We start from the raw sequence: 24,685 nt of genomic DNA, 5'->3' as shown, positions 1-24,685 counted from the left end.
TCACTTGCTGGAGCTGCAAAGGCAAGCTTGGGAACACCAGGAAGGGATGTCCGCTGCACTCCTCAGATTGCAAGGCACGATGAAGGAGTCTGTCTGCCTTCAGGCTGAGGTGATAGCGCCAGCATACCAACACACTGAGGTCAATACTGGTAGGATGGCGGCCGCCACAGAGATCTTGGTCCAAGATATCGCTCCTGCATTGCTGCACGGGCTGAACTCCATCGCTGACACCATAGTTGGCCTCCAACAGTATGTACGCGAGAGGGGTGCAGGACAGTTCGATCTCACTCCAGCTATCCCTTCTCCTCAAGGAGTCAGCCAGGGGCCGTCAGGCACCCATAGGGAGGAGTATCAGTAGGTGCACACTCCAGGGCCATCCACCCAGGTGACTCTGGGAGTATCTAGCCCATCCGAATCCCCTCTTCCTGTGACTCAAGCAGCTCCAGCTCCACAGGCCGAGGAGGGTGCCACTGCCACACAGCAGGACCCTGAAAGCAGGCTAAGGCCCTCCAGGTCTCGGCCCTCCAGAGGACACCCGCCAAGGTCATCTCAGGCAGGGCATAGCAGTCAACAGGCTGCCTCCACCTCCGCTGTGGATGTCCAGGAAGCACCAAGACGTATCAGCAGGGTTGGGAAGGTTAAGAAGATGTAACTCTTTTCGAGTCAAAACAATTAACTAAAGTAACAATAACAAGGGGTAAATCAAGCACAGCCCCTAATTCAGGTCAGCTGTAAAACTAAGGGCAAAGTTTAAAGGAAACTTACAAACATTAAACCAAAATGTGATTAAAGGGGTCAACAAAACACCCCAGTCCCCGCGGCGCCCACCGGGCACGGAAGGCCTCGATGGTGCCGGCAAACACCGCGTGCTCCCTCTCCAGGGACACCCGGCCGCGAACGTAGCCGCGGAAGAGGGACAAACAATCGGGCAGGACTCCCCCGTCGATCGCCCGCTGCCTGGACCTGTTGATGGCCAACTTGGCCAGGCCCAGGAGCAGGTTCACGAGGAGGTCCTCCTCCTTCCCGACCCCCTTCCGCACCGGGTGTCCGTAGATCAGGAGCGTGGGACTGAAGTGCAAACAAAATAGTAACAAAAGATTTTTTAAATAACTAAAAAGGGAGTGCAGCCTAAGACATCCTATATATGCATGGTCCACGGACTTCACAAGACCGCAAAAAGGGCAAGTGTCCTGGGAGTCCGTGAACCTAAACATTCTCCTATTGTAGGGGACTGCTGCATGTAACACCCTCCAACCCAGGTCCCCGATAGAAAGAGGGAGAACACCTCCGTAGAGGGCCTCCCATCGGGGGCCTCCGCCGCCGGACAGCAACAAGGCACGCCAGGGCGTGTCCGGGCGTTAAGAAGATGTAACTCTTTTGAGTCAAAACAATAAACTAAATTAGCAAAAACAAGGGAGAAATCAAGCACAGCCCCTAAGTCAGGTCAGCTGTAAAATCAAGGAAAAAAACTTTTAAAGGAACCTTACAAACATCAAACTAAGATGTGATTAAAGGGGTCAACAAAACACCCCAGTCCCCGCGGTGCCCACCGGGCACGGAAGGCCTCGATGGTGCCGGCAGACACCGCGTGCTCCCTTTCCAGGGACATCCTGCCGCGAACGTAGCTGCGGAAGAGGGACAAACAATCGGGCAGGACTCCCCCGTCGATCGCCCGCTGCCTGGACCTGTTGATGGCCAACTTGGCCAGACCCAGGAGCAGGTTCACGAGGAGGTCCTCCTCCTTCCCGACCCCCTTCCGCACCGGGTGTCCGTAGATCAGGAGCGTGGGACTGAAGTGCAACCAAAACAGTAACAAAAGATTTTTTAAATAACTAAAAAGGGAGTGCAGCCTAAGACACCCTATATACACGTGGTCCACGGACTCCACAAGACCGCAAAAAGGGCAAGTGGCCTGGGAGTCCGTGAACCTACACATTTTACGATTATAGGGCACTGCTGCATGCAACACCCTCCAACCCAGGTCCCCGATAGAAAGAGGGAGAACACCTCCGTAGAGGGCCTCCCATCGGGGGCCTCCGCCGCCGGACGGCAACAAGGCACGCCAGGGCGTGTCCGGGCGTTAAGAAGATGTAGTTGCACAGCCTTGGCACAGGTGTTAATCAGTTTTACATAATGTTCACTATTGTAAATAAACTCCCAAGAATGTTTCCCTACCTATGGCTCCTTATTCTGATGAGCAGTGTTCGTGTCACTCAGATGTAAAATCTCAGTTCCTGCACAAGATAAAGGCAGGTATCTCAGTCCAGGGCCTCTTCCCTGTGCTTTGTGCAGCCTTCAGACCAATGTGATGGTCCGGCCTCATACTGTCGGGATACATTAGTGATACCTGCACCTCGATGGTACCTGTCATTGCTGCCAGAATGTCATGGGCAGGCGTCACAGAGTTCCATCATTCTCTCTGTGTGCTCTCAGCACTTTTAAGGTGAGGCTGGCCGCCATCTCGTCAGCATCTGTGACCAGTGATGCTGTGTTCCTGAAGGAGTCAGGTGCTGAAGGCTGACAAAGGATCAGGTGCATTTAAAGTTTCACAGCTACATCTCCAGATATGAACCTGATCACAGAGCGTAAGCGAGCTGCCCTTGGCCAGACAGGAATCAGACATTCACAAAGGCTGTGTGAAGATCTATGGAGTGTCCTCATTGCATGTCATCATTGTCCTTCGGGAATCAAGCGACTATTAGGGCTTCTGCTGCGCCCTACGACAGGAGCCTTATCACAGAGGGTTTGTGCACTGCCTTAAGCCAGACAGGAGTCAAATGTTCACAGAAGCAACATAAAGATCTATGGTGTCTCCTCAATGCATATCTTCATCATCCTCCACAAATCTAGCAGCTATGGGGGCCTCCCGAGCACGCCTGCCTCGTCTGGCCAGTGCAAGGGCTTCATCACTGTCATCCTCACCTTTGAGGATCTCCTCACCCTTATTCCTGTCAACAGCCTCCTCACCGGAGGAAACCTCCAGCTTCTCCTAAGCCAGCTCCTCTCCCCATTACAGTGCCAGGTTGTAAAGGGCGCAGGAGGCAACGACGATGCATGACATCCTTGGTGGACTGTATTGCAGGGTTCCACTAGACCGGTCCAGTCACCGGAACCTCATTTTCAGCATCCCAATGGTTTGCTCTACCAAGGTTCAAGTTGCAGCATAAGCCTCGTTGTACCTTCACACTGCTGCAGTCTGAGGCCGCCACGTGGATGTCATCAGGCACGTCCTATGTGGGTAGCCCTAGCCCCTGAGGAGCCATCCCTCCAGCCACCATATGGGTGTCATCAGCCATGTCCTCTGCAGGTAGTCCTTGTCCACGAGGAGCCATCCCTGCAGTCTCTATGGACCCTGGAAGAGGTCAGGGATCTGTGACCGCCTGAGAATGTAGAAATCGCGGACACTTCCCGGGAACCGTGCGCAGACCTACAGGATACATTTGTGGTGGTCGTCCATCACCTGCACATTCAGCAAATGGAAGTCCTTGCAGTTGACATAGTTGGCTGCTTTTGCAACGGAGATCTGAGCGCCACGTGAATGCAGTCTGCACCTGCACCTTTGGGAAGCCTGCGAGCTGGGCAAATCCAATTGCTCTTGCATCCTGGCTTTCCTGGTCCCAGGTGAAATGCACAAAGTTGTGTGCCCTCACGAAGGTGGCATCTGTGACCTCATGGATGCACTTGCGGGTAGAGACTTGTGATATCACACAGAGGTCACCTATGAAGACTGAAAGGAGCCACTGGCATAAAAATTGAGCATTGCGGTCGCTTTCACAGCCACGGGCAGTAGATGCCCTACATGTCCCCATGGTGCGAAATCCTGCAGCAGCAGGTTCTAGTAGTGACCAACCACTTCCCTAGATGCACAGCCTTTGGCGATGCTGGTTCTCAGTCATCTGCAGGAATGAAAGGCGGTGTCTATAGACCCTGGGTCTAGCTAGATGCTGACCAGCAATGGCTTTCTGTGGCTCTTCAGCAGCATGTGAGGGAGCCCGTCACCCCTTCTTCCTGAGGATGCTGCTCCTCCCTCTGTGCAGCCAGGCGCCTCCCTTGCCCCCCTCCCCCCCCAACACGCCTCAATTGTAGGGCAGCCAGTGCTCCCCCTCCAACGTGCCTCAACCACAGGGCAGCCCTTGCCCACACACCCACCCCCACAACATGCCTCTATTGTAGGGCAGCCAGTACTCCCTCTCCAACATGCCTCAACCACAGGGCAGCCCTTGCCCACATACCCACCCCCACAACATGCCTCAACCTTGAAGTCCAACAAGCGATCCTGGCGAGCACTGCACAACATTACTGTGCATTCACCTCCGAACTCCTCTCAAAGTGCAGCCTGCCAAGTGCATGCCTTATATATGCTGCTGTGAAACACATCAGATGATCAAGCATGGGGGGATGATTCTGGCTGGATGGACTTAAAACGATATGCAGATGTATTACAATGAGATTCCCGACATCCGATGGTGGGCAACGCGGCCCACCACTGACAGGCAGAGCATGGAAAATTCCATCCCTGATCCTCCAGCTGCTCAACTGTACCCTGCAGGCAAGAGCTGGTACACCTCAGGTTAATTAGAGCCTAATTACTCCTGCTCAGGGCAGTGTCTCCTCAAATTGGTAACTGCATGTCAGTCTCCCAATTCATTATTTTAGGGAAATGCCAGAAGAAAACAACAGGAAGTGAATAGCTTTCTCACCGCCCAGCTGTAACCTTGCTGCCTTATGAATATTTATTAAACCAGTCAGGTGCAAGTGTGATATATTTTAAAACCATAATGTATGTAAAGTGTAAGTATGACTGTTTGGGGTGTGATGTGTATGCTACAAGTGAATGTTTTATCGGTATGAATACATTTACCAGAGTATTGTTACATCAAAAAGAAGTTTGTTTTATATAATTACAAAGCCAAGATTTGATACTTTTAAATTTATATACACATGTATGATAAGGGGAGAGGTAATCGGGACACAAAACATTTACTTCACAAGTCAAATGATCTATAACCATAAAGGAGTCAAAATTCTGCAGCACAATCTATCTGGACAAAAGCTTTTCGCTCCCTTTCCTAATTAGCTGATTAGTGTCATTACTTGACTTTAGTGTTGTTTTTGGCCTGGGAAAAAAAATCCAACATTACGTTCAAGTCATGGAAAGTGGATTTGAAAATATGGCAAGCTTCCACAGGCTGTCTGCCAAGCTGCTGCAAGGTCTTGAATTATTTTTGAGCATGCTCATGATAAAACCATCAGCATGTTGCTAGGGAAACCCTGTAGGAAGTGGACTGGACACCCACCCACTTCAGCTTGAACATGCAGATTTTAAATCAATTCTATCCACAGTGCAGTCTTGATCATACCAAGCAGTGGAAATGAAACTAAATTTACTCAGGAGCAAAGTTTCATCCAAGTGAAGTTCAATGCTGTATTGCCAATATGCATACATTCTAAAACTTTAAGCAGTTCTGTCAAGAATTTAAAGGGTTTAGCAGTTCACTGGAGACTGAAAATCTGTGGATGCAATTTTCTCCGCTTTCAATTTATTTTACTTTGAAAGATCAGACAAATGTTCAATAATGTGGCATACACATTATGATATTCATTGAGAAACCTGAAGCTAAAAAGAATAATTGTTGTAAAATGTGATGACCTGTTGATCTGTTAGCTTTATGAATGTAGCAACATTGTTGCATATAAGCTAGAGTTGCTGACATTTGCTATAGCTTGGAAACAGGTAGCTTTGACATTTTGGGAGTGGTGTCTGCATTATGGTTGGAAAATAAATGAAACTTCCATTGTTCAATCTATTGTTCTTCTTTGAGCAATTTGCCTTCAGGTTTTTCAATAAATTAAAAATCCCAACAAGGTCAATTTGTTTGTTTCGTGTTTATATATTTATATTAAGCTTCCCGCTGAAGAAAAATTTATTTAAAATGCTTAACCAAAAAAATTCAAGCTCTGTATCTTAATATTATTCTATAAAGGCAATCAATTCCTTGTGATAGTTTCTGACCCCAAATTTTCAAGTAGAAAATTGCAAAAATGTCCTACCTCTTGCTTCTTTTCCTCAACGTCCTCATCATTCTCTGCTTCCTCTTCCTCCTCCTCCTCATCACTACTTGAGGATTCTAAAATGACACTCATGTCCACCTTCCAGCTCTCAGGAACAATCCGTTGCTGGTAGAATTTGTGAGCTTCTTCAAGTGCTACAGAAAACCAGTATTCAAAAGTTAGATCTTATTAATTTGGTTGATATCTGACCAACATAGAATCATTTGGCCATCATATCTATGTCAGTTCTTTGAAATAACTGGCCAATTAGTCCCACTGCCCCACACTTTCCAAATAGTGCTGCAAATCCTTACTTTAAGTGTATAAAAATTCCCTTTTGTAGGTCACTACTGAATCTGCTTCTGTTGCCCTTCCAGCCAGTACATTTCAGATCATAACAACATGATGTGTTAAAAATATTCTCATCTCCCCTCTGGTTCTTTTGCCAGTTATCTTAAATCTATGTCCTGTAGTTACCAATCCACCCACCCAGTGGAAGCAGTATCTCCTCCTTCACTCCAGCAAAACCCTTCATTGTAATGTTAGGCAAGCCAACATTGGCAAAGTCAGTTTCACTGGTCGCTTCTCAGTTGATAAAAGACTTGTAGCAGTCAGATAAAAGTTTACAGCACAGATTCACCATGCTCCCAGAAGTGAAAATATGGAAGTGCCCTGGACCCTATGGAACATACACCCATAAGTTTAGTAGGAATGCAGCTTTTTGAAAGTGAGCACCTATAGAAATGGAGGCATATTTACAAAAGCAACACAGCTTCTCCAAACGTGGAAGTGATGCCTAATGCTGAATTGCCAAAAAGATTTAGCTGTTTACTAGAGACCAACAAGCAAATCAATATATGCATATTTGTTTGATTATATAATCCATAATAAAATATTTTGGATCTACCTAAAATACAATATGTTTAATAAGGAACATGTACATGCCTATGTATATTCATTTATGCAGCATTACATGCAATGTACAGCACAGAAACCAGTCAATCAGCCTAACTAATCTGTGTCATGTTTATGCCCCACACCTCTTCATCGAACTATCAGCAGAACCTTCTATCCCATCCTCCCCCATGTCTTTATCAAGCATCCCTTGAAATGCATTAAAAAGAATTGTCCTTAACTACTACGAACAAGTTCAACATTCTAACCACTCTTTGGGTAGAGAATTATCCCCTGAATTACCTATTGGATTTAATAGTATTATGTTTGTGGCCCCTTGTTTAGGTCTCCCCACATTTTCTCCACATCTACTTTATCAAATCATCAAACCATTTCACATTCTAGGAACAGGTCAAGTCATCCTCAACCATCTTTTCTCTGAAGACAAGAACCCCCATCAAGTCAGTTCAATTTTTACTGATTGGTATAACCTCAAGTTCTGCTATCATCCTTGTAAAAATAAACTGCATCTCCTCCAGTGCCTCTATATCCTATTTTTATTATATTGAGAACAGAACTGTGCACAGTACTTGTAAATATAGTCTAATCAAAGTTCCATATAAGTTTAACATAATTTCTCTACCTTTCAATTCTATCACTCTAAAAATGAACCCCAATGATTTGCTTTTATAATGACTTTAGAAATCCTGAAATTAAATAGCATGTAAGTTAAACAAAAAAAAAGAAATGATGGAAATACTCGGCAGGTCAGGGGACATCTGTGGAGCGAGAAATAAAGTTAATGTTTCAGGTCAATGATCTTTAGTAAGAACAGGGAAAAGATAAAAATGTAATAGGTTTTAAGCAAGTGAAAAGGAGGGGGGGAATGAAAAAAGAACACAAGTGAAGGTCAGTGATAGGGTGAAGACAGGAGATATTAAATGACAATACAGTAGTGGTGCAGAGCCAAAAGGACAAGTTCTTTCTCCACCCTCCCCCTTTCACTTGCTTAAAACCTATTACATTTCTAACCTTTCTCAGTTCTGACGCAAGGTCATTGACCTGAAACACTAACTCAGTTTCTCTCTCCACAGGTACTGCTTTACCTGCTGAGTATTTCCATTATTTTCCGTTTTCATTGCAGGTTTCCAGCATCTGCAGTATTTGGTTTTGTATTACCATGTATGTTAAGATGGACAACACTGAATGCTCTCTTAAAGACAGCATTAAAGAGTAAAGGAGAAATTGACAGCTGTGGCTTGGTTACCCTACAACTTACTGAAATAAAGTTGTCACACAGATGGAATGATATGATGCTTTTTGGTGTAATTTTGTTCCCAAAGGTACAGAATATCAACACTAAGGAAGGAAGCTTCTAGTGTTAGCATCAAGCGTTGCACAAATTTAAGATAGGTGGCAATTCTACCTACCCTTTTCTACTGAGAAAATCTTCACTTGTCAAAATCACATCAATTTTTCACATTATATGTATGCTTGCAGCCTCTGAGTGAAGCTGCTAACTGGTGCAACTTGAATTTGCTGTACAGTGAATTAAGACTGCCCAACTTATTTCAATTAGCATCTACTGAGTTATCAGTCATTAGAGTTGTGACTTGCAGTCCACCTATGTGGAACAGATTTAGATCCAAGTCCCAGAAATGAAAGAAACAGTCTGATAATTACTTGAGCCATACACTCCCGCCAACATCTCAAGTCAAAATCACAAGATTATGTAGTTGGAATAAATGCAAGTGGCACTATAACAAGCTTTACAATGGTAAAAACTAGAGACTCCATTATAAAATAAAAATTTTATGGTTTATCACAGCATTCCCCCTATGGAACAAAATCAACCTCCTGCATGGACAGCCCAACAGACCACAAGTACAAGTGCGTGTTTCACAATCTAGAGCTCTAGCCTGTTGTCTGACTCTGCCATTTAGATTTTACTGTCTAAAAGCAGGAAACAAGGCAAAAGCCCTCATTCATGCCATGATTCAAATATGCTGGTCACAACTGGCAGCACTAGATGATAGGGGAAAGATTTGCAATTCACTTCACCTTCGATGCTAGTTTCCTTTCCTTACCTTGTTTAACAACCGGGTCTGGTTTTGAAACTTTGTCCCAGTCAAGCTCTCGGATATCCTTTCTTGCTATAGGATAGCTGGTTTTTAAAAGAAAGACACCAGGGTTCAGCTTAAAATAAAGAGCACTGGCTTTGTCACATATAACCTGATATTCTATTAGACTTTACAGTCCTAGTACTAACTACTTACCAAGTAACAAAAACCAAATTAATAAATACAGCCCTATCGTTTTCAATGAAGTGTCCCCATGCATGCACCGCCTCTGTTACTACATAGCTAATTATCTAAATTTACTTTTGAAAACTGAGCTTCAAATGCAGACAACCATGAGAAGATAACACTTAAAACACCCTGCTCAAGTCCTTCTTGACATTGCTGCACCAGTAACTCCTCTCCTGAGCAGATGGTCACACAATGATTCATGAAGAAAGGGTTTTATATCCATAAGTCTGAACACTTGAGAGTACAATGGTTAATAATGCAGTTAAAAACTGTGCATTTGAAACTGTTTTGTGGAAGTTGCATTTAATTTGGTCATTTCAATCTTGTTAGTGAATTCCTGGTTAGAATTAAGTATTTAAACTGCCAGCCAAACAATATGCCATGATGAGATTGAACGGCTTTAGTGCCATCATCTTTGTTCTGACTTTAGCAATTATGATTGCATAAAGAAAATGGTCCAGTCACACCTAGATTATTTTAAAGGAACAATTTACAAATGATAGCAGCAATAATCACTTTACAACAATGTAGGACAAGGACAACAAAAGGCCATTCGGGTTACTGAAGCTTAATATTAAACAACATGGTGCAGAGTGGCAATCTATACAGTTTCTCTGTGGTTTCTGTTGAAGTGACAGCAGATTGGGAGAACCCCACAGAAAGCACTGGAACCCCACAGAAAGCACTGGAACAATAGCAACCTCATGTAAACATCAGGAAAAGTTTTGGAACAGAATTTAAAAGCTGTCATAGTCAAATACTTGAGTTGTTAAATGATCTTATCATATTTCACCTGAACCAAATTGTTTCTTAGTTTAAAGATAAAGGTAAAATAGACATTTGCGAGCAGCTTCAAAGTCAGTTCTAGTGAACTGCATGTTTAAGCATGAAGCCTGCCAAAACCTTCTTTGCGGTTTAGTGTCACTTCTGAATCTTTTTTTTTATTTGTCCAGGGGTTGTGGGCATTGCTGGCTAGGCCAGCATTTATTGCCCAACATTAATTGCCCTTGAGAAGATGGTGGTGAGCTGCCTTCTTGAACCACTGCAGTCCATGTGGTGTAGGTACACCCAGAGTGCTGTTAGGAAGGGAGTTCCAGGATTTTGACCCAGTGAAGGAACAGCAATATATTTCCAAGCCAGGTTGGTGAATGGCTTGGAGGGGAACTTGCAGGTGGTGGTGTTCCCATGTGTTTGCTGCCCTTGTCCTTTGAGATGGTAGCAGTTGTGGGTTTGGAAGGTGCTGTCTAAAGTACCACTGTGTCGCCACCTCTGCTGGGTCTGTCCTGCTGCTGGGACAGGGCATACCAGGGATGGTGATGGTGGTGTCTGGAACATTGTCTGTAGGTTTGATTCCGTGAATATAACTATGTCAGACTGTTGCTTGATGAGTCTGTGAGACAGATCTCCCAATTTTGGCACCAGCCCCCAGATGTTAGTAAGGAGGACTTTGCAGGGTCGACAGGGCTGAGTTTGCCATTGTCGTTTCTGGTGCCTCGGTCGATGCTGGGTGGTCCGTCCAATTCCATTTTAGCGCTTGATACAACTGAATGGCTTGCTAGGCCATTTCAGAGGGCATCTAAGAGTGAACCACATTTAAGAGTCAACCACATTTGTAGAAAATAATATCTCATCTTTAACAAAGAATGAAACTTAAGTATAGCTTCACTTTGCCATAAAGCTTAGCATTCAAAAATTAGTGCTAGACATTACCTACAACCAGTGTAGAAATCTTTTGGGAGATGGTGACAGATTTACATACTCAAACAGCTTGCAAGTTAAACAGCTTATTTTGCATCCATACGTTTCATATTTACACTTACAATTTGGAGTCTGCAAAGGATCGCACTAAGCATTGGTCCTTTTTCACAGTGATTTCATCACTGCAACTTGGAGAGAGCACCTGAAATGAAAAGGGGCAAGCAATTCTTTAAAAAAAAATTTAAAAGCCAAAGCCAAAACGCTAAAAGATTAAGAAGAAAAATATTTAGGAATATTTAAAGTCATTTTGAATTTCTGCTAATACAACAAGATGCTCTAGATATACATCACCCAACTGGAATTGAAATCTCACTATGGTCACCTTAAGATTGGTTACCAGGTAAGCCCAAAATAAATGTAGACCTACATTGGGATGTTTTCTAGCAAAAGTCATTGGGGCAGTTCAGGGTGCCACGAGATAGCAAGAGGGGGAAAACAGTTTGTGTAATTAAAAACTCTATTAGATGCCAAATATCAGTTTCAATTGATTAAACAAATCAAGATGGAGGAACAGCTTGTAATTAAAGTAAAATACAAAATGTACAGGTACAATTTTCCGACTCATTTCTTTAAAGCTTCATAAGGAACAGCAAATATGAAGTGCATCAATTAGGGACACCTCTCCCCCTCTCTAAGTGTCTTGACATACAAGCCTAAACAGCAAATATTGCTAAGCAATTTGACTCTGGAAGGTTATCACAGCACAGCCTGATTTTTTTTCTCATCAGAGCCATACTTTCCAACAGGGGTTCACTGGATTGTACTCAAGATCTCAAATTTGAGCTCATTTTCTCCTTCTCAAGCCCAGGGGAAATAATGGCAACCCCAGCAATCGAACTACTACCTGAGTATATCAAACTCAGAAAAGATCAGAACAAAGTCTTGACCTATCCAGTCTATTACCTTTCATGCTACACCAGGTAGTGCCATTTTACTCTAAGTATTGAGAAGGTGGTTTAAATTCAATCCCATCAGATTGTGCACATGCTTAATATTAATATGCACTCTTTGCTAAAGTGGTTTTAATGTCCAATCTTTCAACAATAAACCGTATACCCTTACAGCACGTTATTTGCATTCATTTCTAAATCAATGTAAAACAGACATATTAACACACACTCATGGTTGAGAGTAAAACAAATATTTAAAATTAAGCAATCATGATCCAATTACATATCTTAAATCAAGAGTTTGAAAGGTAGGTCCTGTAGTGGTATTATCTCACTTACCAAAGCTGGATACCAGCCTTTTCTCTTGTCTGCGTTACAATCTACATAAACTACTTTGCCCAAAAGTTCATCGTTAAGACGTCGCTTGTCATCATCCTCATCTTCACTTGGTTCCTCTTCCCTTTCATCCTCAGGTCTGCAAAATATATATATTTTTAAATCCCATGAAGTTCTTAATGATGATCATAATGAGGGCTTTAATAAATATTTCAGTTTTGTGCATGTATGCAGATATTTACAAGGGCAAAATACTTAATATCATATCGCATAATACAATCAAAAACATATTTACATAGTTGTGGACTAAGCAGTAATTTGAAGCGAGAATTTGTTTGAATCTGAAGAGAGAGAAAGAACTTGTATGTGGATAGTGCCTTTCACATCCTCAGGATACCCTGAAGCACTTGCACCAATGAAGGACTTTTGAGTGTAGTTAGTGTAAAATAGGGAAACGTGGCAATCAATTCGAACACAAAAGTGAGATGGACCAGTTAATTTGTTTTTGGTTGTGTTAGTTGAACGATAATTGTTGACCAGGTCTCAGGGGGAACTCACTTGTCCTTCAAATCAGTCTGTGCGATCTTGAACATCCACTTGAAGGACAGATGGCAACTCAGTTTAAATGCCTCATCCACCTCTTACACTCCTTCAGGATTGCACTTCAGTGTTAGCCAAGATTATGTTATCAAATCCTGGAATGAGGTTTGAACGCACGACCTCCTGACTCAAAGGCCATAGTATAATCAACTGAGCCAAGCCAAACATTTCATTCCGGGTTCAATTTAGGTTTTCCCTCATAAGCCATTACACATTGAAGCAAAGCCAAACGGGTACTTGGACCAATAAATGTGCTGATTTTCATTTCTTTTGAATAATCTACATATTAAGAATAGCCATAAAAACTTGCCACAGCACAAAATAAAGAATTAAAACTAAGTAAATGAAGGTGTCAGTGGTATGATTTCCAATTAATATGGTACCATTAACATCAGCAGCAAAAAGATGAAGTTAACTGTGTTCATGAACTGACCCAAGAAATATAGATTATATAGATGAAGTAGGAAACATAAAACACAGAATTCACAGCTACTGGCCTGAGACAACCTGCTTTACTTCAACTAATTCAAGGTGCTATTTTTATGCGTTTACCAAAACATACCAAATGAACTTAACAGTTGTATTTTTAAATTGCTTTTTACCAAATTCAACAGTGATCAGCAACTATTATCTCAATGAGTTATCTAAAGAATTTAAATTATATTTGAGTCATAGCAACAACCGTTGTTATATCTGAACCCTTTTTATTTGCATAGTCCATTGCTTTCTTCAATTTCTAATATACTTCTCAAGGGGGTACATTTCCCATCTGTAAATCATGACTGTTGGCCTGCAGACTTTTTAAAAACTGAAATGTGCTCTTCAAAGGTGCATTTTTCTAAATTTAAAATTATTTGTTGCAAACAGATTGGCCTTTTCTGGTTGATAGTTCCTGGCCAATATCACTCATTCATATCAGAGGCCATCAGTAATAAGCATTATGGATAATTTTTTTCCTGGAATAGAAAAGAATTACTGTAATACCTCAAAGTGCGAGATCTCCAATTCTCCTCTTCACAAAATTTCAGAAATTCCTTCAACATTTTGCTGGCATAGAAACAGAGCCCAGCTCTTCAGACAAAACAACAATAGGAGTCAAAAAGACAACCTATTCCCAACTATCCCATCAACACCTCTGGAGCTGTCTGGGAAGCAACTCATTACATGAAGAAATAGGCAGCATTTATATTTAACCTTCTTACTGTTCTGGGTGACAAGCTCGGAGTAATTTCACCCACATTCATCAACTAGTAAAACTTTACTGACAACGTCTTGGAATAAGGTTTGAATGTATGAGGTACGGCAGTTTCAACATAGCAATGAATGAAACCTCAATACCAGTGGGAACATTCCTTGCCTCAAAATTGATGCCCATCAGTCTCACAACATCAGAACTGATTAAGGAGGTTGTCTATCAAAAGCATGGTAAAAATACCTGGTTGCATTATACTCGTACATAATATTAGTGATATGCAAAATAGTTTACCATGTTCTCCTGTGAAACTTATTTCTCTTGTTGTCTAAACACTTTGTGAGCAAGTAATCTGTGCAAAGAATTCCATCAATGATATTTTGAAACTGGATGCCAAACACAGCACATGCTCAATCTGTCTGACTTTCCTCTCCAGGAGGACAATCTCTTTAAATTAAAGAAATATTCGCAGGAACTTTAGTGAAACCACATTTGTGGTCATAAGCATAATCATGGAACACATTAAAATCTGCAAGTACCACTCAACTACCTTTTAAAATTATATCTGATGATCGTCACTTATGTCAGTTGTACTCAGAAGTCTAAACAGGCTTTCATGAGTGTTACGCAGAGAATAACTCCGAAAACTTAATTTTCCATCCATAAAGTAATTAAGAATGAAGAACCATTTTCTAGGTTACATCTCAGACAAATTCAAGAATTCCTGCACAAAATGTTATAGTATAAAACAAAACGTACATGCTGGTAAGAGGGTACTTACGCAGGAGCAGAGGACAATCTCCTTCCTCGGTTTGTTTTCTTCCCAATGACTGGTGTCCCAAAGTGTTCCGGGTTTGTCAGTGGCAACTGATCAAGGGTCTGAAAGCAAGCATTGAAGTTATTGTTCTGTATTATAAAGATTACCTCATGACAATATCTAGACAACAATTGCTCACCTCACTCTCTGCAAAATGTCTCTCTCCCTTCAGGCATAGAGACGTACGCCTAAGGGTCCTCTCATCCCCGTCATCAAACACTAGACAGGAAAAAAAATTCCCAAATTAAATACAGAAATTAGGCAGCAAATTTATATCCTGAACTATGTCATAAACTGCTAACCAGATAAGATTTACAGTAATTCCAGCCATAAGTCAGTCAAATACAACGTTAAAAATGTAGAGAAAATACGACAGTTGTTATTTGTGACAGCAATGGAGTTCCAACATGCCTCAATGTGTAAGGCTGTTGTTACTTGTTGGTATAACTGACAGAAATGAAGAATGCTATTGGCATCTTTGTTTTGATTACACCACATGCATACATACTCACAGAGAATAGTCTAGCTTGTTTCAAGACAAAATGGACCCAGAACAACTATTATGTCTGCAATAAAAACAGAATCTGCAGTATTTTGCTTTTAATGTCTGCAACATGTATCTGAGAGATGGGACAAGTCCCCACTTAAACATAAGCAATAGGTGGTCTTCATTTAAATTTAGATTTGGTTGGCAGCTTTGTTTTGAGATTTACATAGGGTTACATTGGATATATGGCATAGGAACAGGGCATTCAGCCCAACCAGTCTATGCCGGCACTTAAGTTCCATTCAAGTCTCACCCCATCATCATCCAAATCTATCATTGCAACCCTCTTCTCCTCTCCTTTGTCTAGCTTCCCCTTAAATGCAACTATACCACCCTATTTGCTTTAACCACTTCCCGTATTAGTGGGTTCTACAGCATAAAGAGCTACCTATTTTCTTTCCCCTTTGCCCTGGACAAATTTTGAAGATACATCTAAACCTGCCTTGTTCTAATTAAGCCATCCATCTAAAATCTTTAGAGTGAAATAGGTAAACTAGAAAGCCTCTAGGGTAGATGAGCAAACAACTATCACGTAAGGTTTAGTCAGAGACCTTGAGCCAGGTCCAGCTCATTTTGAGGTTTAGCAAAACAAACATAACCATCATTTTTCCATCTACCAATGATGGATAGTTAAAACAGCAACTGCTCTAAATCTAGAATGCATCATCATTACTGCTTACTTCTCATTTGCCAGTTAACAAACTTGTTAAGCAATTTATAGTCTAAACCAAGTTCTAATCAAGCATTCTATTACTTTTCAAAGTTGAAGATGATGATAGGAGTTTTCTGTTTAACCCCTGAGCTCACAGTAAAGGAAGGCTGCAGCTTGTAGACTGCAAGAGCTTGCCTACACGAGTCCTTGGAGTAGCGAATCACAGCAAAATATTTGGAGGAAAATGCAGACTAATATAAAGATTGCCATTAAGCAATTTTTCTATGTAGAATAGGGATCTGATGTCTTATTTGTGAGAAAAGTATATTAAGCTACCAAGAGATAGCCAACTTACACGGGGAAGGGGCCTAACTGGTGTATCACATGCCCTTGAAGTGCTAATATATAGGTTGCCTGCTGGAAGAAGAGGACAAAACTGAAGTATCTTTGATCACTAACATTAATTTCATAATTTTGAAAAGTGAAATTTCAACAAGTAACAAGAAAATGACAATAAAGGAACTTTGAAATAAAAACAATTAAGATGAGAATAAATAGCAAGGCATTTAGCACCAGCATTTTTTTTTAGTTCAATCATGGGGTGTGGATGTCGCTGGCTGCGCCAGCATTTATTGCCCATCTCTAACTGCCCTTTGAAAAAGGTTGTGGTGAGCTGCCTTCTTAAACTACTGCAGTCCATGTGGTATAGGTACATCCACAGTGCTGTTGAGTGGGGTGGCTGGTTTGGGAGTTCCAGGATTTCAGCGACACTGAAGGAACAACAATATATTTCCTAGTCAGGATGGTGAGTGGTTTGAAGGGGAACTTCCAAGTAGTGGTATTCCCACATCTGCTGTCCTTGTCCTTCTGGACATTCCGGTCATGGGTTTGGAAGGTGCTATCTAAGGAGCCTTGGTGAGTTGCTGCAGTGCATCTTGTAGATGGTAGACACTGCTGCCACTGTGCATTGGTGATGGAGGGAGCGAATGTTTGTGGAGGTGGTGCCAAACAAGCGGGCTGGTTTGTCCTGGATGGTGTCGAGCTTCTTCGGTGTTGTTGGAGCTGCACTCATCCAGGCAAGTGGAGAGTATTCCATCACACTCCTGACTTGTGCCTTGTAGATGGTGGACAAGCTTTGGGGAGTCAGGAGGTGAGTTACTCACTGCAGGATTCCTAGACTCTGACCTGCTCTTGTAGCCACAATATTTATATGGTTAGTCCAATTCAGTTTCTGTTCAATGGTAACTCCCCAGGAAGTGGATAGTGGGGGACTCAGCAATGGTAATGCCATTGAATGTCACGGGGTGATGGTTAGATTCTCTCTTGTTGGAGATGGTCATTGCCTGGCACTTGTGTGGCATGAGTGTTACTTGCCACTTGTCAGCCCAAACCTGGATATTGTCTAGGTCTTGCTGCATTTAGGCATGGGCTGCTCCAGTATAATCTACAATGAGAAAAGAAAAGAACTATGTTTTTCCCAGTGTGTTCAGGTTACAGCAGTTCTAGCTCATAGTATGGATACATATCCAAAACATCATAATCCCCTATCTTTTCTCTTTACAGATGCCAATTGAGCTGCTGTGTATTTCCAAAATGTTTTTATTTGAAATATCTATATATTGTTTTAATTTCTGCGCAGGTATGATAAAAATCTCTCAACCAATGGCCAAGAAGCCACTGCTCATCAAATTTTGCAGCATAGAAGGTGGTCGATCAGTCTTACATACTTGAGTCAGTTCTGAAGCAGCTATTCATTTAGTCCTATTCCACTTGGCTCTACCTGTAGCTGTCTAAATTTTACCATTTTAAAATATATGCTCAGTTTTCTTTTAAAAACTGTACAAATACTGCTTCCAGCACTGTTTCTGACAAGCCATTCTATGTCCTAACACCTTTGCATTAAAAATCTTGATCTCTCCCCACATTGTTTTGGTGATCATTTTAAATTTATTCCCTCTAGTTATCAATTTACTTACCAGGGGAAATAGTTCTTCCCAATTTATCTCATCAGAGCCTCACACAGTTGTTCACACCCTATGTACTTTAATGGTAGTATTGACTAACGTTCTGATGTCACATCTTTTGGACAGAACTCTGATCGGGTGTGTTGAAGCTTGGTTTGACTTCCATGTGCATACGTAACTATGACAAAGGTAAACTATCCCTCCTCGTTCTTCATGAAACCTTTTGACTTGGTAGATCACAGCATCCTCCTTCCATGCGTCTCCAATGTCTTTCAACTGGGTAGGACTGTACTCACCTGGTTCCATTCATACCTATCCAATCATAGCCAGACAGTCACTTACAATGGCTTCTCTTCCCACTTTTGCATCATGACCAAGGGTGTCCAGCAAGGATCTGGCCTTCGTCCTCTCCGATTTCTCAACTACATTCTGCCTCTTGGCAACATGATCCAAAAACACAATGTCAATTTTCACATGTAAACTGACAATGATGTTCTCTACCTCATCACCGCCTCTCTCGATTCCTGCACCGTCATCAAATTATCATATTGCTAGTCCGCTATCTGGTATCGGATGAGCAGAAATTTCCTGAAGACCAAAGTTATTGTCTTTGGTCCTTGCAACAAACTCTGTTCCCTAGCTACTGAATCCTCCCTTTCTCTGACAACTATCTTAGGCTAAACCAGACTACTCAAAACTCTGGTATCATAATTAACCCCGTGGTGAGCTTCTAACCATGCATCCACGCCATCACTCAGAACACCTATTTCCATTTCCCTAACATTGTCCGAGTCAGCCCTGCCTCAACTCCTCTGCTGCTAAAAAAACACATTCTTGCCTTCATTACCCCTAGACTTAACTATTCCAATGCACTCCTGGGCGGCCTCACACATTCTACCCAATGTAAACTGGAGGTCATCCAAAAATCTGTCGGCCTTACTCACACCACGTTCCATTCGCCCATGAGTGATTTGCTCGCTGACTTACATTGGCTCCCAGTTAAGCAACACCTCAAGCTTAAAATTCTCTTTCTTGCTTCCAAATCCCTCCATAGCATCATACCTCTATCTCTGTAATCTCCAGCCCAACAACTTTTAAGTTCTCTGCACTCTTCTAATTATAACCTCTAAGGATTCCTGATTTTAACTGCTCCACCATTGGTGGCCATGCCTTCAGCTGTACAAAGCTCAAGCTCTGGAATTCCATCCCTAAACCTCTCTGCCTCTTTCCTTCTTTATGATGCTCCTTAAAACCTATCTATTTGTCCAAGCTTTTGGCTATCTAACATAATATCAGTTAATTTGATTGTGTCAAATGTTGGGTTATAAGGCTTCCATGAAGAGCCTTGGGATGTTTGATGACATTAAAGCTGCTGTATAAATAACAGTTGTTGTTTTTGCCAATAAGAGGTTCAATGGAATCTGCCACTCAACTAAAATATTTTGTAAAGAACTGCCAACATTTCAGACCCTAATATTTTCAGAACACCAAGTATTGTCTATGTCAATTTTTAACTGCTGGCTACTTGTTATCATCTTTTCCTTCTGTGTGATTATATTCCTTATTATTACATTTAACTTATCAGCTTTCTCCTAAACAATATAATCCAACAGAATGATGCTTTCACCTCATGAGTAAACAGTGGAGCATGCTTAGTTTGATGTATCAAGGTAAAAGGGAAATTTAAAACATTACACCACACCATTCCTACTGATGACCCACACAGGTTTTAGTATAAGCATGTCTGCTTGTAGAAACTGGTATTTGTTGTCAGCCTGAGTTTAAAGTGTTGGGAGAGAGCCCAAAGCGCAAATACAGATGTAGGAAACTGTTGGAAATCATTTCTTAAATTTATTGGAGTAACAGCACAGTATTGGTGCGACTTGTATAACATTGCTCAGTGCAACACATACAGGTCATTCCGCAGGAAAGTTCCCATATTCTCCCTATAAAAACTGGATACAAAAGGAATTGGAAGAAGTTTTCTTTCAACCACACCCTCGCTACGCTAGAGTTAAAACACAGACTTCCCAGCTAATCCTAAAAACGTGAAACACAGTCTGCGAAGTCCATAACAATGCTGTGTTAAGGGTGTAGTCTGAAATTCACATATAGCATTTCCTATTGAGTCTATTCATCTGTCAAGGGAGTAAACTGCTACCTTGCTGAGCTATTAAATCTTAACTGCAGTACTTTTGGAATTCAGCAAAGAATAGTGAATTCATCTTAAATTTGCAATATTACAAGTTCTGTGTAAAATTAACCCCAGGCTAATGGGCCATAGTGCTAATTATTTTGAAAATATTAGGATGCAAATCACAAACACTTCACAAGGATTATCAAGCAAGTGGAATAGCAATATATCAATGAACCATAAATCTAAGTGAAGTACATGTGGGTGTTTTACTAAGAAAGGCAAATGATGACAAGCAATACATTAATTAGTATTAATAAGTTATAGTGCATTCCAATTAGAAGATATTTGTCTCATCTTTCAATGTAGCTAATGGGAACTTGAGCTTGTATGTTGAATTTGATACAATTATCCCTTCATATTACAGGATCACCATGATTCTCCACTACAACAGGCTGCCAGTGCTGTAGAATTTATCCATTCTATATTGCAATGCTACATTGCATAGTACTAGGGAAGAACATGAAAATGATCTCTATTTCTGATTGCTGGACCTTCCTTAGACTTCAGGGAAGGTGTCACAACCAGAAATAGCAACAACTTGTACATGCTGCTCTGGTATTGTGCGTTGTGACATTGCAATAGAGAACAGATAGCTTCCACAGCATAGGCAGCCTAGGATTTTACAGCCTAGTGATAAAGAAACCTTTGTTTCTGTCTGCAGTATTTGTACTTTCAGTTGAGGGCACTGCCTACTCAAGTTGTCTGCAAAAAAAAGAACCACTTCAGAGATACTTACTGCCTTAATTGGGGGACTTACTGCCTTAATTGGGGCTGTGAAATAAACGGGGCCTATAAGACTTGCATTCAGGGTGGTTTGATTTTTTTCATGAACTGCTGAAAATTAGAAAATACATCGATGTTGACGGGACAGCCATTAAATAATAAATTGGAAAAGCTACCAAATTGGAAACAATTACAGCTAGTAGATGCTAAACAAAATATTGTGCAAAAACCCACCAATTTAGTGGTTATGCTATTTGCTAACATTCCAACACTTACAAATAAGATTGATAGCATTTGCACCATGATAAGTTTTAGTATCAAGAATATTGCCAAATTGATAATTGCATTTACACTAGAAACATAGGAACATGAATAGGCCATTTTGCGCCTTGAGCTTGTTATTCAATGAGATCAGGATGGATTTGCCGAAACCAGATTAAATGCACAAGTCCAAATCTTGCAGGGAAGAGGAGTCGAAGAGCAAAGGTGATGAAGTGGTTTAGGAGCTAGCTTTTCTCTTCTGTAACATAGGTTCCGGCACAGCCCCAATGGCTTCAAAGTCTCCCATTCCTGCTGGCAGTAAAGGGCTGTTAGGAAATGAGTTTGGGAAGTCTCAATCCCATTCCAAACATATTTTAACCAACATCACATAAAACTGTCCCTTGCTTGGTACTAATTGGTAACCATTCAAAAAGCAAACAGGGTGCCTCATGTGGAAAATGGAAGAAAATCACAGTGTCAACATCCTTTTTTTACCTTTATTCTTTCATGGGATGTGGGCGTCGTTGGCAAGGCCAGCAGTTGTTGCCCATCCCTAATTGCTCTTGAACTGAGTGGCTTGCTGGGCCATTTCAGAGTCAACCACTTTGCTGTGGGTCTGGAGTCACATGTAGGCCAGACCAGGTAAGAATGGCAGGTTTCCTTCCCGAAAGGGCGTTAGTGAACCAGATGGGTTTTTACACAATCAATGATAGTTTCATGGTCACCATTACTGAGATTAGCTTTGTATTCCACATTTATTAACTGAATTCAAATCCCACCAGTTGCCACGGTGGGATTTGAACCCATGTCCCCAGAGCATTAGCCTGGGTCTCTGGATTACTAGTCCAGCAACATTACCACTACACCAACGTCTCCCATTGAAGAGTACAAAATTCACACAAAGTTTTTAAAAAATCATGTACTATAAAAAGCCATTTTTATGATCATCATCCTGGCTGCAGACCTTTCACAATGTTACAGCAATGTCAAAAGGGCATTCCCCCTTTGGTAGATTCTATTGGCATTTCATAAGATGGTTGCAGTGCAGGAGGAAGCCATTTGACCCATTAAGTCTATGCCAATTGTCTGCAAGGGCAATTCATCTAATGCCATTCCCCCGTTATTTCTCCATAGCTCTGCAAATGTTTTTCTCTTCAAATAATGCTCTTTTGAAATCCACAATTGAATCTGCCTCCACCACACTAAGACTGTGCATTTCAGATCCTAACCACTCGTTGCATAAATTTTTTCCCTCATGTTGCCTTTCGTTCCTTTGGAAACCACCTTACATCAGTGTCCTCTGGCTGTTGACCTTTCCACCAATGGGAATGGTTTCTCCCTAACTGCTCTGTCCGGACCCTTCATGATTTTGAACACCTTGATCAAATAACCTCTCAACCTTCACTTCTATCTACGTAATTGAAGTCCCTCATCTCTGGAACCATTCTCAGGAATCTTTTGTGTACCCTCTAATGTACTCACATTGACCAAAATGGATCTCTTCACACTTATCTGCATTAAATTTCATCTGCTGCTTGTCCGCCAATTCCATCAAGCTGTCTACATCCTTTTGAAATTCTACACTATCCTCCTCAACAGTTCACAATACTTCCAAGCATGAATCATCACCCAGTACACCAAAGTCTAGGTCATTAATATATAAAGATGATCAGGGAACCCAACATCAACCTTTGGGGAATCCTACTATAAAGCTTCCTCCAGTTTGAAACAACACCATTTGCCACAACTGTTTCCTGTCACTCTATCAAGTTTGTATTCATGTTACTAGCGTCCCTCTTACTTCCTTGCCAATGGCACTTTGTCTCTCAAGGCAGGAAGCAAAACCTCCTCCGGAAAAATTTTGGTGCCACTGGAAGAACATATATGACACTATTTACCATGTGAGGCAACCTTGTAAGATAAACCTGACCTTAATATGGTAGAAGGAAATCTATTGTGAATCTTTCACTGCACCAGTGTATGAAACATAATAAAATCCCTTCAAACCTTTTTTAAAAGTTTTCCATCTGCAAGCTACTGAAAGAGCATAGTCTAACATAGTCTGTGGGGAATGGAGTGATTATATAGTTATTTACAGGCAACAATAAAATTCACAATATGTTAGTAAGGTAAGTGGGGAGATGGTGGTGTTGTTGTAATGTCACTGGATGAGTAGTCCAGAGACCCAGCTAATGCTCTGGGTTCAAATCCCATCATAGCAGTTGGTGGAATTTAAATTCAATTAATAAATCTGGAACTGAAAGCTAGTATCAGCTCGCATCATGATAGTGCAAGTATCATCCATTGTCGTAAAAACCCATTTGGTTCACTAATGTCTTGCAGGGAAGGAAATCTGCCATCCTCACCCAGTCTGGCCTACATGTGAGTCCAGACCCACAGCAATGTGGTTGACTCTTAACTGCCCTCTGACATGACCAAGCAAGCCACTCAGTTCAAGGGCAATTTGGATGGGAAACAAATGCTGGTCTTGCCAGCGACACCCACATCCCATGAAAGAATAAAGAGACAATGTGCAATTCTCAGTATAACACGTTATATGGGAGCTAACCAATATTATAACAAAACCAGCATTGTTACAGTCTCATTATTGCCATGCAGTGGTACCAATGAGAATAATGCTTGGGAAATCAGGGGCAGCATTGAGAAGAAGCAACGCATACTTTTTAGAAAAACCAAAAAGATCAACACCAGAAAAAGTAGAAGAACATAACCACAAAATGAAAACCAAAATACAATTAAACTGATCAGTTAAGAGACTGGAGGTTCAACTGCATGCATTCTAAGACAGACCAACAGTGTGCATCTCTTCCAGAAATAATGGTAGGATGAGTAGGGCCAGGAAGCTAAAACTAGCAGTTTGTCACTAATGATTTACATCAATTCAGTTATTAAAAAGAGGATTTTATATTTCAGTGAAATCTGTAAAACGCTTCTGGCACCAAGTACAATTTGCTCAGTTGGATACAATCTTGATTCTGGCTCAGAAGGTCTGTAGGTTCAAACAACACACCAATACTTGAGGTAATAAGTTAGGCTAACAATCTGGTGCTGTACAGAGGGAGTGCTATGTTGCCAGAAATTGTACCCTTCAAAGGAAATGTTAAATTGAGGTCCTGTCTCCCATTTATGATGTTAAAGTTGAACTGCAATGATGGTAAAATGATACGTTGAAGGATGAGACCAAATGAGCTAAAGGCCTTTCTTTAACTAAATTTATTAAATTACCAATCTATTCCTCACCTATCCTGATGTTTATACTGTGGTATAGTAGTACCCTGATCCAATTAATACCCTCCATCCATGTTTATGTGCACTTTACAGCAAAGGTTAATGCATAAAAATTAGAAGCACAAAATACTGTAGGCCATTTCTCTTTCCAAACTCAAGTCATCTGTACTGGTGCTATCAACATGCCATGAGATTAGTTACAAACTGTTTTAAAGAGACTTGTTATGCATGCATTCGGTGGCAAT

The 24,685-nt window shown here is 41.5% G+C and overlaps 1 protein-coding gene across 5 annotated transcripts in view; it reads right to left on the bottom strand.

Moving 5' to 3' along the window:
• The window catches only part of arid4a (AT-rich interactive domain 4A), a 125,412-nt gene that overhangs the window by 52,396 nt on the left and 48,331 nt on the right, over nucleotides 1-24,685 (bottom strand). For all 5 annotated transcript variants that reach the window (XM_078562703.1, XM_078562705.1, XM_078562704.1 and 2 more), the window contains exons 6-11: nucleotides 14,987-15,066; nucleotides 14,812-14,909; nucleotides 12,242-12,377; nucleotides 11,075-11,154; nucleotides 9,033-9,109; nucleotides 6,052-6,206 (exon numbers count right to left, since the gene is read on the bottom strand). In XM_078562703.1, the coding sequence (XP_078418829.1) occupies nucleotides 6,052-6,206; nucleotides 9,033-9,109; nucleotides 11,075-11,154; nucleotides 12,242-12,377; nucleotides 14,812-14,909; nucleotides 14,987-15,066 (626 nt within the window). The remainder of the gene's footprint in view (nucleotides 1-6,051; nucleotides 6,207-9,032; nucleotides 9,110-11,074; nucleotides 11,155-12,241; nucleotides 12,378-14,811; nucleotides 14,910-14,986; nucleotides 15,067-24,685) is intronic.

This window comes from Cetorhinus maximus, chromosome 18, assembly GCF_964194155.1.
Source record: "Cetorhinus maximus chromosome 18, sCetMax3.hap1.1, whole genome shotgun sequence".
Taxonomy (NCBI): Eukaryota; Metazoa; Chordata; class Chondrichthyes; order Lamniformes; family Cetorhinidae; genus Cetorhinus; species Cetorhinus maximus.
This window is presented reverse-complemented; position numbering and strand designations above follow the sequence as displayed.